General features: G+C 24.7%; 1 protein-coding gene across 17 annotated transcripts in view; it reads right to left on the bottom strand.

Annotated features, from left to right (window-relative positions):
* LOC126901149 (uncharacterized) overlaps positions 1–19845 on the bottom strand; it is a 38485-nt gene that overhangs the window by 13528 nt on the left and 5112 nt on the right. For 3 of the 17 annotated variants that reach the window (XR_007702983.1, XM_050677410.1, XM_050677416.1), the window contains exons 2-3: positions 13576–13676; positions 11821–11854 (exon numbers count right to left, since the gene is read on the bottom strand). The exons of 1 other annotated variant lie outside the window; for it this stretch is intronic. Coding sequence is in view for 6 of the 16 variants with exons in the window: in XM_050677410.1 (XP_050533367.1) it covers positions 11821–11854; positions 13576–13676 (135 nt within the window). In the remaining 10 variants the exon portion in view is untranslated. Of the gene's footprint in view, positions 1–3071; positions 3146–11820; positions 11855–13575; positions 13677–14931; positions 15011–17517; positions 17839–19845 lie in introns of those variants that run through there. 13 more of the 17 variants (XM_050677413.1, XM_050677418.1, XM_050677426.1 and 10 more) reach the window with 9 other exon arrangements.

Raw genomic sequence — 19845 nt, 5'->3', positions numbered from 1 at the left:
AGATAAGCTTATAAAAAAGTATGCCAAACTAATAATATGTAAACAATAATATATAAATATAGTAAACCTTATAAGATAATTTTCTAATATACAAAATTCTCGTGTCGTGACGTTTGTTGCCAAAAATATTTCCTGAAAATAGTTTATATGGCAAAACAACATTTTCGGGGTCAGCTAGTAAATATATGTAATATTATAATAAATATACATATATATATATATATATATTTATATATAAGTTTGCTAATAGATACTAGTTTAAATTAATGCTATTTTCTAATCATATGTCAGGTATATCTACTTCAGGCTTTGGAATCAGCATATTACATAAGTAGTTAAAATAAGTAACATAAGTTAAAATATATCAATATCATATGAAAATATAAATCGATATAAAAAAAGAAAATTTAATTTAATTTAATTTAACAACAATTTTGTTCAAAAATACCGTCAGATTATAGACATTTCGATATGTTAACAAAAAGTAGCAGCTATTTTATTGTAGGTATTGGTATTATCATTTTGTTGTCATTATAAGAACTAATACTGGTTGTCTGAAAATATGTATTATAAGAATATTACTTTTAATCATTTTATTTCATTCATGTTCCATCTTTTATATAATAATTAATAGAATAGTTTATGTTTACATTGTAAAAAACTACATTCACTCAAGAATTGCTACCCAAAATGATGATTGTAAAATATTTAAAATACCAAAGGATTTTCCTCGGTTAGTTTTTTTTCTAATAAATTAATAAAAATACTATTTGAATCTTAAAAAATCTTAAATTTATTCAATAGTTATGAAAAATGGTTACTAAAATTGCAACAGAAATGATTTGTTAGACAAATCAATTGATACATTGAATAAGTATTATATGGTTTGATATGTTCATTTCAAACCTAATGTTTTCTATCCCAGAAAATTTTTTCAATCAGTCTGAGGGCTTAAATTGTCTGAATGACTTAGATGAAATTTAAACTAATTTAAGTGATACTGATCCTCCATTAAACAGTCTTATTGCATTTAATCCTGAGAAAATTCTTGATTTTGAAAATTTTAGAGTTGGTATGGCTGATTACCATGATTTAGGTTTTTCTGCTATAAATGCCTTTACTTATGTATATGGCTATCTAGTTAAGAAATAACTAGAAAAACATAATTATGGTATATGTGTTAGATATGCTAAATCTCATAATCAGTTAGATGAATTTTTTTTTTTACATATTTTAAGGTTTACCATAATGAAAATATATCCACTTATGGAAAATTAAATACTCCACCCGATGCGTATGTAAATTATATTTGTGAATTAGATAATATTTTTATATTTACGCATCCATGTCCAAACTTTGATGAGTTTTTAAAAAACCATTACACAAGACTGAGACGATTTAGTTCTTTAACAATTTTAAATAAAAATATATTATCAAAACCGAGAAAAATTGATATACTAACACATAAATAAAATATATTTACACGTTTTAGATTATTTGAAAAAGTTTTTATTATATTTTAATTTATTAATTGTTTAATTATTGTATAATATATATGATGAATGTGTATGTTGATTTTGAAACATCATTATTATGTTGATTCTTTTTTGTTTTTAGCTTCGATGCAAAGCTGAGAAGGTATTAATTTTACTATGATGTATTTTATAAAATAATTTATTCAAAATTAATAAAATTTCAGAAATTTTTGCATGAAATGTTTAAAAAATGTACAATTCAATTGAACACGAATCATTATTTTTGATGATTTTATTTTATTAATTTGAATTATTGTATTATTATATTATTCTACTATATTAAATACTTAAATATTTAAGTAGTTCTGTACACGTTCAAAAATATGAAAAAAAAAACATAAATACCATAATTAAAATTGTTACTTTACATTTTGAAAAAGGTATACACAATTTTAGTGTTGAAAAGTGGTCACACTGCTTTACCTACATAAAAATGGTGGACTAATTCTAATCACCTCCATATATTGGCCATGTAAATTTTTATCAGCGTCCATTCTGTTTATTCTGAGATACCGTTAAGTTACTCAAACAAATCAGATAATGATATTAATATGACAAATATAGATAATAGCTATAACGATAATCATATATTTTCAAATTAATTTTCATTATGAAGAAATATTTTTTTTTTTTGTTACAAGACATTATCATTACAGAATAAAACATCATCTTCATCACTATCTAATAGGGATTTCTTTATTTTTTTTTTGGGAGGGGCTCAATGATTTTATAATTATTTTTAAGATTGAGTTTTAAACAGTTATTGCCGTATATTTTCTAATTCTGAAATTACTTTCACTAAGTCTCCTCATACATTACTTTGTTCGTGTTTTGTTAAAAATAGGAATAACAATGTCAACGTAATTACCTTTTATATTATATCCTAATCATATAATAATAATAAAATCTATCTAGAATTTTGTATCAATAGATATCATATTTCGTCCTATCTCAATTTTATATTTCATAATATATTTTAATACAAAAAATATTTACAAGATTATCATGATTTTGGCCTAATATCAAATAATATATATTTTATAACAAAGTGACTAAAATTCAAACAGTTTTTCACACGTCACGAAGTACCAGCACTGGTTGGCCTCTTCTATCAAGCCTACTGTCTCTATATATTATTTTTTTATATTTGCTTAACACAAACATCACTAGTGCTTATGATAATTAAATTCATTACAGATTGTATGATTTAAAAAAAAGAAAAATTTTTTTTTTGATTATTACGATATTTTAAAAATAGTCCATATCGTTGAAAAAATGAAAAAAGTGGGCGATGATTCGATATCGCTGACGAACCCTAATACTTAATTATTATTATTGGTCGTTATAATTATATCATTAAATTAAAATAATGAAATAAATTAGGTCACCAAAAATACGAATAACACAATTATTACTAAATAATAGTATCACTGAATACAATATGAAGTGCCTTAATTAAAGATGATTGTTTGTTAAATATAGATAAAAACATATTTATAAATAATATACAAAAATATTTTTGTTAGATGTACGTACCATTATTATTAATATTGCTTCAGCATAGCAAAATATTTTAAGTAAGCATCCATTTGTATTGTACGCCAGTTATACTGCAAATAAAATTGTTGTCTTTCAGGTAGCTACCACGAGAGAAATATTTAATTTATCCCACTACAAATGATTAAATTTTCAACTGAATCATCTATCTACAATAAGCTAAGAAATGTCTCTATGTATTAATTTATGTTTAACAAGCATTTTTTTGAACAAATAACAGATTGGCACTCAGCGAAATAAATTTCATACGATTCAAAAAAAACTCTACGTTGTAAAATAAACATGTAAAACATTTTTTTCGATATTCAATAGACATACAGTTAGACAATTGATTCAACGGCATGTAATTTAAGGAATTAAATACCGTTTGGTTGAAAGAAAACGTTAACAGGCAATATTATAAAAACAAGTTTTCGTGGTTAAACAATTCTTTGAAAACAAGAAACCCTTAAATATACTTCAATACATTTTGATAAATAAGAAGAATATGACAATTTTAAATGATATCATCAAAGTATTAAACAGTTCAAGTACAATGTAGTTTATGTAAACAAAAACATCAAGTTATTTTAATGGCAAGATACAACCACCTTAGACTTACACAATTACACATTTTCAACAAAGGTAGTTAAGTGTTGATTGCAATTGTATAACAGGTTTAAAATAACACTACTTTAGAGCGTTAACGCGACTAACAACTTTCTCTCATGATAATATTAGTTCTAGTTTTAGAATTATCAACGCGAGTTCAAATTAATCTAAACCCATAAGAATTTAAAACGAATAATTGATATTTTTATATTTCTTATTTTAAAATGTATACACTATTTTAACATAGTGTTTTCAATTCAACAGTCCCGTATAATTGAAGACATTTAAAAAGACTCAATTCGACAATTGACTATCTAACAACATAGGTCGCAATTATAACAATTCCATTTTTTTTTTTTTGTGTGTGTGTAGTACATTTAATAATACACCAACAACTATAATACTAACATTAAATATTATCTGTACGTGTATGAAACAAGATCACCATAACAGGGTTCCTTCTCAACCACATTTAACAATAAAAATCGAAATTCTATTTATTTTGGTTTATGCAGTTTCTTTTTGGTTCCAAAATACTAATACCTCTTACGTAATTAATAAATACTAGAAAATTTTAATGATATTTAACCACATTAACTCAGCATTGTTCAATCCTGAAGATCACTCTACTATTTTATTATACTCCATTACAATTTACTGTGGGTTGATTCATGTTCATTTTATTGATTTAAATTACCCTTATATATTCAGCCATCATTAAATAATTATTTAACCACCCGTTTCAATATTTTCCCATAGAAATTATCATTTTACTCTTTTTCTTTTTATTTTGATTTATTACATACCCAAATTAGCTTATTAAATGCAAATCGTGCATACATCTAATAAATAACAAAGTTTTTTTAGTTCGTTTACGCGATATGTATGAAATAAATAAAACGAACAGTATACATATTTTGAAGTAAAATTAACTAAAATAACTATTTACAACCACAACAATCACTTCGTTGTTATTGGTGTGGATAAAACATTTAAACAAATATTATTGAGGATCGAATGAATGACCAATTTTTGAAGATCTGAACAGTTGCTCTTTAATATTTCTTGACATGCCTGTCGTGAGTGTATCACGACATATAAAATAATTGATTCAATAATTTTTAATAACAAATCTTGGAAAGAACATTAAAAGGTTCTAACTTCTATGGATATTGTTTATACAGGGTGTTCAGTAAATCAGGAAACGGGTTTCTATTGTTCTCATTGTTACAAACAATGAGAACAATAGAAACCCGTTTCCTGACTTAGTGAACACCCTGTATATTTCTTATGTTCTCATTGTTTGTAATAACTGAACTGTTTCCTTAGTTCTTGAACACTCTGTATATTATTATAATAGAACTTTTGTCTTTTTTATGGCAAGATACCTAAAAAGAAAATAAGGACTAATTTAATTTCTCTTTTTAATGTCCTTCTTCAACTAATTTTTACTAGTTACACTTAAACTCGAAAAAGAACAAGTCATTGCAAACTCAATCCAATTTTTTTTCTGATCTAACACAAAGGTCTAGTTTTACCTGTGTACGGTAATCTTTTTGTCATATTACATTTGTTATAATGTTGTAAAGGATATTAAAATATAAGATGTATCATTAAGTTTCACGTATTTTGTAACCTTGTTTAACATTTGATTATCTAATTTTTGTTTAATTACCTAATCACCATCCTTTTATGACTCTGTTTTAGATATAAAATCAATTCTGTTCAATTGTACCTTTAATATAGTATGGTGTACTCGTACACTGCATAAATTATTTATACAGTGTACAATGTACTGTACATTCTTCCATTTTTTTTTTTTTGTATATAACTAATATTCTGAAAATTTGAGGTCATTTGAAAAAAATTATTGAGTATTTTACTTGTAACAATACATTGATAACACAAAAATAATTTAATAGCTAATATCTTATACTTCGTTACTTTATAAATATCAACGTCTCATTAAAACTTAACTAAATGTTTATATTGACTTTAATATAGATTACTTAAGTGATTAAGTTGAATTAAACATCATTGAACTAGAATTAGTTAATAAAACAAATCGTAAACAATGAAATAAAATTTAAAAAATAGCTTTTTCTTAAACTATTTTTAGATAGTATTTTATTTTTATAAAATGAAATACTATAGAAGTATATTATATCTTTTATAATGCTATTAGAATACAGTTTTCTGTGTTGACACTCCACTTGAAATAAATATTGTAATATTGTTGTAATCCTCAATTAATTTTGCGCCTCTTTTTGCATCGTATGTAACTTTTAATGTATTTACGGTTTTCAATCTTAGTTTGTAGTAGTCATTATTTTTCCACAAAATTAGATCTATATTTAAAAATTCTAGCTTACATTAAAACATCTAAAAAAGTTAATAATTTAGTCAACTGAAGTTATCTATTTACATATTTTATATCAAAAAATGCTAGTGCTGAATTTTCTGGTCAGAAATACCATTAATAGTTACAAAACTTTGTACTGTTAAACTTATATTGTAATCGATTGATAAAATGTTGCGTTTATCGTCGCTATAACATATATTTTTGAAAGAAAATACATTAATCATGAAAACGTTTTATTAATTTTGACTAATAAAAAATATTCAAAACGTTAGTAGAGGTCAAAATCTACAAATTATATGCACCTTCTGTTTTATATTGGAAAAAATTTTATCCCAATATTTCATTTTTCAATTTTATTTAAAATGTTTAAATATAAATAAACAACTACATTTGTTGAAATTGTTTTCGATTTATGCCAATCACATTTATCAGTATTAAATAATGGTTTGTGTAGAAATTACAAATCAAATATGGGTCGATTCAATAAAGACTTATTTCAACCTATAATCATTTCTAAGCGATCTAAATTATGTATAGAATACAATAAACTCACAAATGTTATTCTCTAAAAGTACCCTCTCGATTAATTTTCTTTTAAATCTTAAGCTAATAAGAATTTTCTCTATTTAAATTAAAATATAACTGACCCAATTCAAGAAAACTAGTCAAAGGCAGCAAAAGCATGGTTTGCTGTTAATGAGTGTACTTATGTATTAACTTATTATAATAAATGTATTAAAAGTGATCAACCAACAAATTTTTAATATCCTTTTACGCGAAACATACATTTTCAATATATTTTTTATATCACAGAAACATTTTTTTCTTTTATATAAAGTCCCACCATCAAATTTGAAACCTTAAATAACTTTTGATCTAGTGAATATTTTGCACTTCCTATTTTTTTACAATAATAATTATAGTTTTTGACTACGTTAAAAGCATATTTGTTTAATATTTGTCTCTAATAAGAAAAAAATAAATACATTTTTAATTTTAAACTTTTGTTATAAAACAGCTATTTTTTAATTATTTTCTAGCAAAAAAAATTGATGGATCAATAACAATTTTAGGTTAAGTACTAATTGAGTTAAAAAAATATTAATACATAGAGGTATGTCTTACAGATTGGTAAATCTCGTACTAATGTATATTTATAGACTATGGCAGTCTATGAAATAGGGCCCGCCTTAAATGAGAATTTGCGAACTAGTTAATAGTGGAAAATTATGAAATATTTATTATATAAATATTTTTTAAAACTTAAAATAATTCTAAGTCTAACAGTTTTTTAAGCTATGGACATTTTTGTAAAATATGCTCTCCTTAAATTTTCGTATATTCTGATCATACTAGGTACGTGCATAATTAGCGCGTTCTGTTATCCCAAATAAACAGTGTCTATAACACATTGTAATAACCAAAAGAAAGATACAACATAATAGTAGCATTACTTTTAAATATGAGGGAAATATTGATGGATGGTTAACGGTTATTACTTAATTAATGTAGTTAGTGTATTAAAACTACTCTTACCTTATATTCACTAATGATGATAGAATCTTGATTATAGACTTGTGGTTGTTAAGTGTTGTTAAAATTATTGTAGGTATATTAATACAAGAGAATCGTATTTTATTAATAGAAGCGTATTTATTATTATCGAAAGTGTTAATTATTTTAACACATGGTTTAACAAATGATAAAAGTTAAGTTTATAGACACACAGTATAAAGAATATACTACAGTATGTAGGGAATAATCTTAGAGAGTTACTTGATAAAAGAGATAGTTATTTGAGAATTAGAGACAAGAAAGTGAATGAGTGACTGACTCAGTAAACAGGGTATTCAGCCCTTATATAATGTACCACAAATGTCATAAACGGGAAATGGGCGTCATGAATGTGTTATGCTTTTTTTATAGGCACATTCAGTCATCATTCTGTATTTCAATAAAAGTGATATTATAATTAATGTTCCTTTTTTAATACTTAAGTGGTGCCTCGAAGAGCGTAAGAAAGACAATGACTCACGGCCACTTCATAGTGGCCAAAGTCAGAATTATATGCGTAATAGTGTTAGCGTATTCTTTTCTGTGGTCTGAGAAATAAAAGAAGGTATTGATTTTTTTTAATATTCCAGAGGAGAATATTACAGCATCATATATAAATAAATAAAATAAAAAATACTTTTCACGTACTTCAATACTGCACAAATAAATAGATAACACAAGATATTTGAGTGATCTTAATAATAATAAGAAATTTATTAAAGGTATAAAAACATGATGGGGTAGATTATATACGATATATCAATTTTTAACTGTTACCTCACTTGTGTTAAACCTACCTTACTATTTACAATAGAGTAATTCAAACATAACAAAAGGCGCAGGTATAGCATCCGATATTTTTTATCATTTAGAGAAGTCAATATTAAATTTATATAAATACTCAGACATTTTTTCTCAGCTAGAGAATAATCGAAATATTGAAAAAAATGCAAGGACAGAGAGAAGTGTTCGGAGTTTAATAAAACCAAACAGTATTGAATACCTTTTATTCTTAAGATCCCAAAAAAAATAAAAATAACTATAATAACTATTTCAAAGAAGAAAAAAACCAGCACAGTGCCGCGACCCCCCCTCCCATTTTGGGGACGTGGCATAGTTGGGATAAGTATAGATGATATTTGACAGTGATTAAAATCACTATCATAAGAAACACTTCAATGCAAATCTGTAGATAATATTTAATTATAAGAAGAAATTGGTGGATAACTACAAAAGCAACATCAAGTCTTATTTTCTTAATTATATCCTGGTTAGTAATTCTTAGATTCAAAAATGTAATATATAATATTTATAATTAATTGCTTTAAAATTATTATTGATTTTGATTTTTAATATGATAAAAGAAATCATTTTTAACCTATTTGTTTTTGTCCTTTGAAGTGAAAGTTTATAAAAAAAAAAATGAATTTTTTTACCACAACTTTTAGCTCAACTTGACATCATTAAATAGAAAAAAATGGTTTTGATAAGATTAATATGCAGACAGGAAATTTTATAATTACTATTTACAGTAAATTTATTAGTAAAGCTCGATTTTACTGCATTTTTATTGTAAATTGTAATATACAGAACTGAATTAATTTTATGATTTATTGATATATGATTTATGATATATGAACTAAAAAAACCAATGAAAAAAAAGTTGTCAAAAAAATCTACTCAATTGAGCGAATTATAATAAATTTTGATTATAATTATAAAAATCGATTGTTAAATTCAGGTGAAACTAAAAATCAATTTTTTTTTTTAGATTTGTGATTTATTAGCAACATCTTACTAAAAAATGTGGAATATTAAAAGTCTATAATATTCCAATAATTTGGAATGTTATAGACCAATGGTCGGCAACCGGCGGCCCGCGTGGCTATTGAATACGGCCCGCTTTAAATTCTAAATCGACTAATTTAATTGAATATCATTTAGTATAAATATAATTGAACGTTGCGTTTTTGGTACGGGTATTTTATATAAGTCATATTATTATTTTAAGTTGTAGATAGTATTTTTTTGCATAATAAATAATGTAATTATAAATTTTTTTTTTTTATCTGGCCCGCGAACTCTTTTTAATTTGTAAATGTGGCCCGAGAATTAAAAAAGGTTGCCGACCACTGTTATAGACTATTAGTAACACACACAAATAGAGTTAAAAAATTAATAAATTTCAAGTAAAATTATTTACTTTTGCAGTTAAATACTTTTATCATATCAAATTCGACAATAAATACATTAAAAATATTAGAAATGAATAATTTTTGAGGGTAATATCTTCAACTAAAAAAGAATATTTGATTTGATGTATCGTTGAAAAAAAGTAGGTTAAGTAAACGTTGGAAAAATACATCGCAGCCACAAAAAAACAACAAAGTAAAATAATATTAACATGAATAAGAAATTTCTTCTCAGAGGAGAGACTACAGTGATGGGATTCTTAATATTTATTGAAGTTAATGAATCTCAATGAGATAAATAACAAATAATTTGAAAATTTTTCTTTCTTATAAAAAAATGCAAAATATTAAATGCCTAAAGCGGATTCGAAATCTGGTACCCTAACCGTGAAAGACATAAGTATTACCGATTCGGCAACTGTTCTTCGCTTTCGCAGATTAATAAAATAAGCAATTTAAATTAATTCAAATTTTAAAGTTACTTTTTCGACTTTAAAAAAGCAAAAATATTTAAATAAGTTTAATTTCTTATGTCTTATGAACTTTATTCTAAATAATAATATAAGCTTTAATTTAAGATTAAATAAAAGTGTCAATATTTCCGGAACATTTTCAAAAATTGAATAAGCTTAATTTGTGTGCAAAAATTGTTTTTTTTTTAATTCACCCTACGGTCAGGTAGTTTAGAGTCAGATTTGAAAAAATTGATATCAAATGAAAGAAAAATATCTAAGGTTTCAATATAAAAAAAATAATTTTAATTTGTTCATTTTTCAAAAAGTTATAGTAGTTTCAAGTATTAAAATATTTTATGTTTAACAGTGATTTTTACATAAAAATTATAAGTTCGTTAAATTCGACGACCATTTACCTATAGAAGAAAAGATGTTCGGACAAATTTTTTTTTTGAACTTATAGTATTTATTGTATGCTTTAATTTGGCATATGTTTAAAGGACGTAGTATTTTCGGAACATTTACAAAAGTTAAGTTTAAAAGTTCTACTTTTTATACGTATTTTTCAAGTAATATTTAAGGTTTCAATAAAAAAAAATTGAGTAGCTTTGTTTATTTAAAAAAAAAATTATGGTAGTTTTAAGAAAAAAAGTGAAAAAAAATGACCAAATTTACTGATTTGAAAATTTTTAATTTTTTTGGAAATTCCCCCCTCTAACTTTACAGGAAACGAGGAAAATTTTTCAATTTTTAAGGGAAATGACTTCAACTAGATACGACTTGTGATCTTTTGACATATTGTTCATCAAAATCTTAGCTTCTCATCGAAGCTAAAATAGAAAGATTTAAAAGAAAAACCACACAAATTTTAATTAAGGCTTAGTAAATTAGATTACCTAATATGTATCTGATATATCTCCAATACTTATTCATTATTTTAACGAAGCTAATAAAAATAGTATAAAATCCTGAATCTAAAGTCATACGAGGGGAAACTATTGCAGTTGTTCAGCGACTCCCGAGAGAAAGCCCTCTCATGGTGAACAATAAGTAAGTGAAAGATTATGAAATTCACCACATACTCTTCTTGAATAAATCTTAAGGCATAGATATGGCGTTGAGGTAAAGGATACTTACTAGTTGTGTATAACTTTTTATTGTGAAGGAGATAAATTATATCTAATCCCTTATTAACCAAAAAGCTGACGTTTATAAATTTATTTTGACAAATTACCTACTAAAAGTTAATAAGTGAGTTTTAATAGATTTATTAATTTTTATTATTTTATAATGTAAAATATATTTTTTTTATCTGTTTTTATTATGCTTCAATTTATTAAATATAAGATAAAAATAAATACCAATAAATAATTTATTCAAACTACTAAAATACGGGATTGTAATTACATTAAACTTTAACTCAAGAATTCATAAAATCATAAATGTAATGGTTGAAGTTTATAATTTATTAACTTAACAGTAACTTGTAGTAATGTATTAGTTCGCTCTTACAGTTTTAAGTTGATGTAATGCATAGTTAATAATTGAAATAACATATATAATTAAAAACTTACTTAGGATTGGTGGAAACTTTTGTTTTATCCTCACCTATAACAAGAATGAAGTTGATTAATATTACGGACACTACATTTTAGCACAGTCTACGAGTGTGTCAGGTTTGATAAGATGTGTTATAAGATAATATATATTATATAAGCTGAATAGTATAAGTGTATTAAAATTTATTAAAAAAAATAAAAGTGTTATTTTATTTCACCGATTCACACATTAACCTCGCTTAACAAGAAATACAACAAACACAACATTAAATAAAAATGACAAAGAAAGAATATTGTAATAATAAATTTGTTGGTGTCTAATAACATAAATTAGCTTATTGTGAAGAATTTAGGAATTATGTATTATTTATACAAACGATTTGTTATTTGTTTTATACTTTACTTAGGCATCTTTAAGACCAATCTGCATCGTGCATCAATAAGATACCACGCACATTTAATTTTAAAATCACTTAAAATTTCGCTATTATCAAATGATAATTAAAAAAATATATTACTGACTCTTCAAATACTTCTTTAAAAATATTTACCAATCTAAGCAAAAACTAATGCTTGGATAACTATCAACAATTTTTAGCAAGTATATAATTTTAACTGTTATAGAATGTTTGAAAAAGATGTAATTGACACATTTTGTTTATTCATATCATACGTGTAAAAGGCATAATAAACGATTTTCATTTAGTTGTTATATCATGCTTTAATCTATAATATTTCATATTTTTTTAATGAATAGACAGTTTTATCAATTGTGTTAATATTTATAGCTTAACAAATTCAATACATTTAATAACATTTTACCCAATGGGTATATAAGTCTGATGGATACAGCTCGTACTAGTGTATATTTATGACTTATAATCTTACCGTGCTACACACCCACTCCTCAATGTATTAAAATTCTTAGAACTTTTTTTTATAAGAAAACTCTAAAAAAAACGTCCATTTTGTAATTTTGAAAAAAATGTTTTAATATTTATATTATTAATTATAAAAAATATAATTTTAACGTAGTCTAAGAATACATAAATTATTTTAAAAAAACATTAAAACAAAATAATAAAAGTATCAAAATTTAAAATAGTTGTTAGCTAAATTTGTTGTAAATGGATCATGTATAGGTACGTTTAATACAAAAATATAAGAAGTGCATAGTAGTAATATGATAATAATTATATAATTATTATATATGATAATGTTTTGGAAGTTTGATGTGTACAAATTTTTAAACACTGATAATTTGGCGCTGGTACTTAATGTTTCATTTATGGTGCAACACACAATACTTTCTGGAAGCATTCTTATTATTAATGACTATACTGATAATTAATTTGTTATGTAGTATGTGCAAAACCTTTTAAACGCTTATCTAACCTTTATATACTTTATTTGTTAATAAAGTATATAAAGGTTTCATTTCATTAAATTGTATAGCCATGCTTAGAACTTGAAATTTCAGTATCATTAAGTAAAGTTATGCGATAAAAATTACTATATAATCATGACCAGGGATGGAATAGGGTGAATTCCGGCTAAAATCTCAGAATTTTTATTATTAAATTAAAAACATTCAAGAAAAGTGTTTATTTAAAGAGGGAGACCCCAAAAATATATAAAGAATATAATTAAGCAGCAATCTAGTATATATTTACTTTTTATAACGTATTTGATCAAAATAAAATTAATTTTTTGTTTCCAATCGAGACAAATATTTTTAGATAAAATATTAATTATGAACTAAGTCTTTACACATAAATAATGACGTAATACACATGTAGGAAATCTGAAAGCTATAATCATGGAAAATTTTTCAGAGTTTGGACAGCTATTGGCTCCACGAGGTAACTGCCCTGTAATAACATTACTATTAGTCATAACTAAAAGTAACATAAATAAAACTAACTATAAAATTAATAAAATTACATTATTAAATATAAATATTAAAATACTTTTTAATAATATATTGTAACAATGATTTTTTTGAGCATCATATCTTTATGCAAAAGGGAAAAACTGATGTATCTTCTTTCTTTACAAAAAAATATTGTACTTTTATATTACACATAATCAATACTATATGGATAACATAAAATACTACAATAGAATCGATTATATGAATAAAACATACACATTTATTTCTATAGATGTATGTATATATTATTTTGTGAATATTATCGTTATAACATATAATCATTATGTGATGAAACAATTATTATCTCAGTTCACATATAATAGTAAATATTATTAACAATCAACACTCAGTCAATTTATGATTGTGATAAATTATTAAGTTATCTGTAAAAAACATATTAAATTTCAATTAGGAGCTATTAAAGTAATATTTTATCTAGCTATAGTGCACAATTCATTGATAATAAATTTAACCAGAATTAGATTCAGATAATTTTTCTTAATATAAAAAAGAAAATATTGAGTATTATTCAAACTATCTATTCATTTTGTTGATGTTCAGTGAGTATCAAAAATTTTCTTTGAAAATATTGCTGCTTTTTGAAATTTACCTTTTTGTCAAGTGTACTCATTCATAATATTTCTGTACCTGATAGCAAGGTAAAATAAATATAAGAATAACGAAACCATGTAAAGTATTAAGAACACAACACGTTTGGTTACATGTATACATTTTACAAAGAGATAGGTTAAAAAAAGGTTAGAGATAATTATACAGAGTGTTCAGTAAGTCTGAACACCCTGTATATTATCCCAATAGATTATACCTTATAACTGAACCTTATCCATACAGAAAAAATTTAACAGTAATACAAAATATGAAGAAAATAACTTTGAATTTATATGATAAAGTTTTTAATTTTTATAAATGATAAATGTATTTGATTAGTATCTTCTAATATATGTTAATAATGTTAAATGTAATAATAACATTATGTTGGAATCTCTATATTATGTAAGCTTAAATGTAGATTTTCTGTCAAATTGTAGTGAAGTTGTAGTACATTAGTTGTAAAACACAATGTAACTCTAAGATCTGTTAAAGTATACTCTTTAAATCCGTTAATAGAAATCGCGTGAATAGCATATGTGATACGTTTAATCAATTGACAAAAAAGAAATTAAAGAACTTACCAAAGAGCTTAAACAAAATCATGATACAATTAGATTCAAATGCTTGAAATAATTACAATTCACATCACTTTTTGCAATCCTAAACACAATTTTATAATAGAATATAACTGTTAAAAAATTAACAAAAAACAAAACCTAGTACTTTTTAACACGCTTATATTAGTTTCACTTGTATGTGTGACGTGTGATGTGTGTTGTGTAATATCTGATGTGTGTTTGTAAGTTTCCACGCGGCACGTGTTATTATTCTCGCGTATCCCGTCGTCTAGACTAGACGTCGTAACGCATTCACCCCACCCTGCTCACCACTCGCCTACAAAACTAATCCTGTATAATTTTATATTTTTGGTTTTTATACCCGTACACAAATTATAAACAAATTTTTATTTTGACTGACCAATACCACCCGCGTGTAATGCGCCTTACGTATGTATATTTATATATTCCTACCGCCGCTGCCGCCGTTTATACCTTAGATATAACGTTCCTCCCCCAAAAAAACAAGGCTATACCTAGTGCATGATACGTTTACGTACTTATGTCGCTTTACATGTATATATATATATTCTAATTACTATTAAAATATATATTAACACGCTTTATTTTCATTAAGAGATATTCATTCCAATTACAAAGGATGATTCCCGTATCATCATTTATCGTCACTACCTCCATGTTCCGGGAGTGGGTAATTTACGCGCCTGCTGCTTTCCTTGGATGTGGTAGCCGTTACTCAGACTCCCTTCCCAGAATCGAACCCTGTATTCCCGTTACCCGTTACAACCATGCTATTGATAGTAACTACTATCATAACATGAAACTAAAATGTGAAAAATAAATATAGTTTAAAAAAAATAAAAAACACGCTTTGAAAGCACATCGAACATCGAAAAGTTAAAAATAATTTTTAAAATAAGATTAAAACAATAATGAACGAAAAATACTAGTATTATTGTGATAAAAGCGTGGGTGCTTTGTGCCACATTTTTCCTATATTAAACGCCCGGCACTTTTATCACAATAATACTTGTATTTTTCGTTCATTATTGTTTTAAGCTTATTTTAAAAATTATTTTTAACTTTTTAGTTCGATGTAATTTCAAAGCGTGTTTTTTTATTTTTTTTAAACTATATTTATTAACACGCTTATATTAGTTTCACCTGTATGTTTGTATGTTTGTAACTCCGCGCCCCACGTGTTATTATTCTCGCGTATCCCGTCGTCTATGGCCTTGAGACTAGACTGTCGTAACGCATTCACCCCACCCCGCTCACAACACTATTATTGTAAAATTTTATTTTTGGTTTTCGTACGGGTACATGCGCGCGTGTCATCAATATTATATATATATATATATACAAATTTTTATTGTTAATTATGAAATATAAAAATTTAAAGGTTCAAATTTATTTGAGTTAATATACAGGGTGTTCAGTAAGTCAGGAAACGGGTTTCTATTGTTCTCATTGTTACAAATAATGAGAACAATAGAAACCCGTTTCCTGACTTACTGAACACCCTGTATATTAACTCAAATAAATTTGAACCTTTAAATTTTTATATTTCATAANATTTATAATACATAAGGGATTACAAATACAGGTAGCTAATTAGTTTTTTATGACGATATTCGCACGTATAGTCTTTATTATCAATACTAGTAAGACACAGTTGTGAGTTGTAAATACACCAACTGCCAATACAGAAATTATATCTATTGATAGTCATAATTGACAATAAACACTCTGTAACTGTGACAACGATGTCATAAAAAACTAAAAAATGAAAAATAAATATAGTTTAAAAAACTAAAAAAACGCGATCTTAAAGCAAATCGAACTAAAAAGTTAAAAATTATTTTAGACTTTTTAGTTCGATGTGCTTTAAAAGCGTTGTTTTTTTTAACTATATTTATTTAGCAATAAAATCAACGCCAAAATGTAAAGAAGAAACATGAAAATAAACTAGGATTATTACATTTTAAATATGCAATGTTTTAAACACCAAAAATGTCAAAATTTACATATCAGTCTTATGGAACATTTTAAAATATTAATTCATGTTATTATTAATTAGCTTTTATAATTTATGTTTTGAACAGGTTTCTTTTTGATAATAATGCTAATTAATAATGTTTTTAACAACTATGAAATAAATTAACTTACACATCACAGTTTCTTCGTCAAAATGAAACATGAATATAGTCACATATAAATTTATAGTAATGAATAATTAAATCACATAATAAGAATTTATTACTAAAAGTATTACTAAATTGCTTAATAATCATAATAATGTAATTATAATGTTACGTTTGATTAATAATGATAATAATTTTCTTTAAAAATTTTTTTTTATTTTGAAATAAAAGAATGAAAACGCACTATTTATTGATTATTTATGTTTTGTTATTTTGTGACTGTTTAAAAATTAGTTTTAATTTTTAAATTTTAGCAATATTTAAGTTCCTGTTAAAATCTTTATTTTAAATTCCCTGTATTTTATTCTTTACACTCATTTAGTTATTACTACTTTTATTAAACCGTTTAAAAGTTAAAATGTAAAAATATAACAAATTTACTCACCAATAAAATTTTTCCTGGAAAATGTAGTTAAAACAACGACGGACACTTATTACTTTAAAACTAATTTTTGTTTAAGAATACGCAAAGGAATACTTATATAAATACAATTAATTTGAGTATTTTATTGTAACACGTTTTACAACTTTCTTTTTTTAATATATAAAATAAATTAAATTTAGGTTATTGTAAAATGTATTTACTACATGAATCAAATAAAATAATTTAATATTTTAGTTTTAATTCATAAAAATAATTTTACATTGAGAAACTGCAAGAACTTTAGCGTGCTTGAACATCTACTGGTGGACTGTGGCCGAGTTAACTGAAATAATTAACGGAGCCCACAGAATCATGTTGGGGAGCGCTAGTTTCAAGGTTGCGGATTTTATACGATATCTTTTGGGGTGGGAACGCCATTTACTCAAACTGGTTGTATTTAAGGCAACACATTATATTCGTTACAATCATATTATGGGTAGTAGGTTACATCGTTTAGAGCGTCGATTACAAAAGAAAGCTAGAGTGATAAGTTAAATTAAAAAAATATGTTTAATTATACATGTTTTTAAATTTACTTTATAAAGAACGAACATTGATATCATATTTAATAATTATATTAAAAAAATTCCAAAGAATATTATGTTATCGATAGTATATAATATGATGTTATCATTTGTATATGTATGTCCATATTATAAATTTACAAGATCACCATGACAGGGTTCCTTCTTTAAAACACAAAATAACCAGTAAACTAGGAAAAAAATCTGCTTACAAATTTTAAGTAACGCTTATATGCAGATCTACAAATTAATCCATCATTATGTCCAGCCATTTAACAATAAAAATCGAAATTCTCAGTTTCCAAAATTACAATAAGGATTGTTACACTACCCTCCTTTGAATACAAAAACCCATTTTTTCTTATTAAAATCAGTTCTTTCTGTATTTTCAAAATACACAAAATCTACAACAGTCTATTTAAATTAACTTTCTCTGGGATATATTTTTTAAATTTAATTTAGACTTAAATAATATATAAAACATTATATAAATAATACTCGGTAATTTTAAAGTGAATCATTTATTTAAGTTTATTTGTTCATGAAATAATAAAATTCTATTCTTCTCATCACGGAAATAAATGCAAGTAACATTTTAAATATCAAATATTTTCTTTTTAAAATTATTTAAATTTATTATCAATCTTTATTTAACTTTAAATGTTTATTTAATAGTAAAAATCTATTGCGAGTGCTTCTTATTGGGTAGATAGTCTTGAGGTTAATAAATTCGTTCTAACGAACATCGTACCGGCAGACAACGCAAAGAAACGTATGAACATATTTTTAGTGTTTAATTTTTGATTATTTTTTTTATATATATATATTTCAAAATCTTGTTTTGATCGGGCTAGATGTAGCTTTAAAAAATTTTAGCGTTAATATCTCAATAAAATATACACTCTCAAAAGAATACTCTAACAAAGATAAAATAAGTGTTCATTATAAAAGTTATATTTCTAATAAAAATATAGAGTATAGGATTTCTTACATATAAATATTAGTCATACAATTTGTGTAACGAAATCGTATTATTTATAAATAAAACGTTTTCTTAAAAAGTTTTGGCTATGTAACGCATACTGTGAAATGTATAAGCAGTGCATTAATACAAGGGAATAAACGCTGATTGTTCAGATGGGATAATGATAATGAATTGTTTAATTTATATTCCATTGTTTACTTTTCCTTTTTTTATTTAATTTGGTTTATGCCAAATTTCTTTTTAGTTTATTATTAAAGTAAATTATTATAAAATAATATTACTTTGCTAATTTATTCATTGTAATAGTTTTATTTATTATTTGTTCAAAGTTACTAGAAATGTGTAGATATAGCACTGTAAGTACAAAAGGACCACATAACAAAATTCGTTATATTTGAAATTTTTATATAGTTTATTATTCCCTATTTGAATATGCAAGAGAAGTTGACTTGAACTTTATATATTATTTATATTAAGTTTAAATCAACTTTAAGAATTTAATGCTAAAACATAAGTGTACTCAATGTCACTCTTATGGAAGATTATAATTTTAAGACCCTCAATATACACAATCCTAAATGTAATTTGTTAAGACTATATTAATTAATAACAAATCAGCATTGACTGATTAACAAAACTTAGAATATGATATCGATAACACTGATACCAAGGTGGTTTACGTAGTCTGGATATATCCATTGAGTTGTTGTATCAGATACAACAAGCTCATAAAGCTTCTCTTTATGGACACTTCTATATAGCTATGAATATAAGTAAATA

Source organism: Daktulosphaira vitifoliae, unplaced genomic scaffold, assembly GCF_025091365.1.
Source record: "Daktulosphaira vitifoliae isolate Bord-2020 unplaced genomic scaffold, ASM2509136v1 Scaffold_3, whole genome shotgun sequence".
In the NCBI taxonomy this organism is placed as follows: domain Eukaryota; kingdom Metazoa; phylum Arthropoda; class Insecta; order Hemiptera; family Phylloxeridae; genus Daktulosphaira; species Daktulosphaira vitifoliae.
The sequence above is the reverse complement of the archived record's forward strand: the minus strand, read 5'-3'. Positions and strand labels throughout refer to the sequence as shown.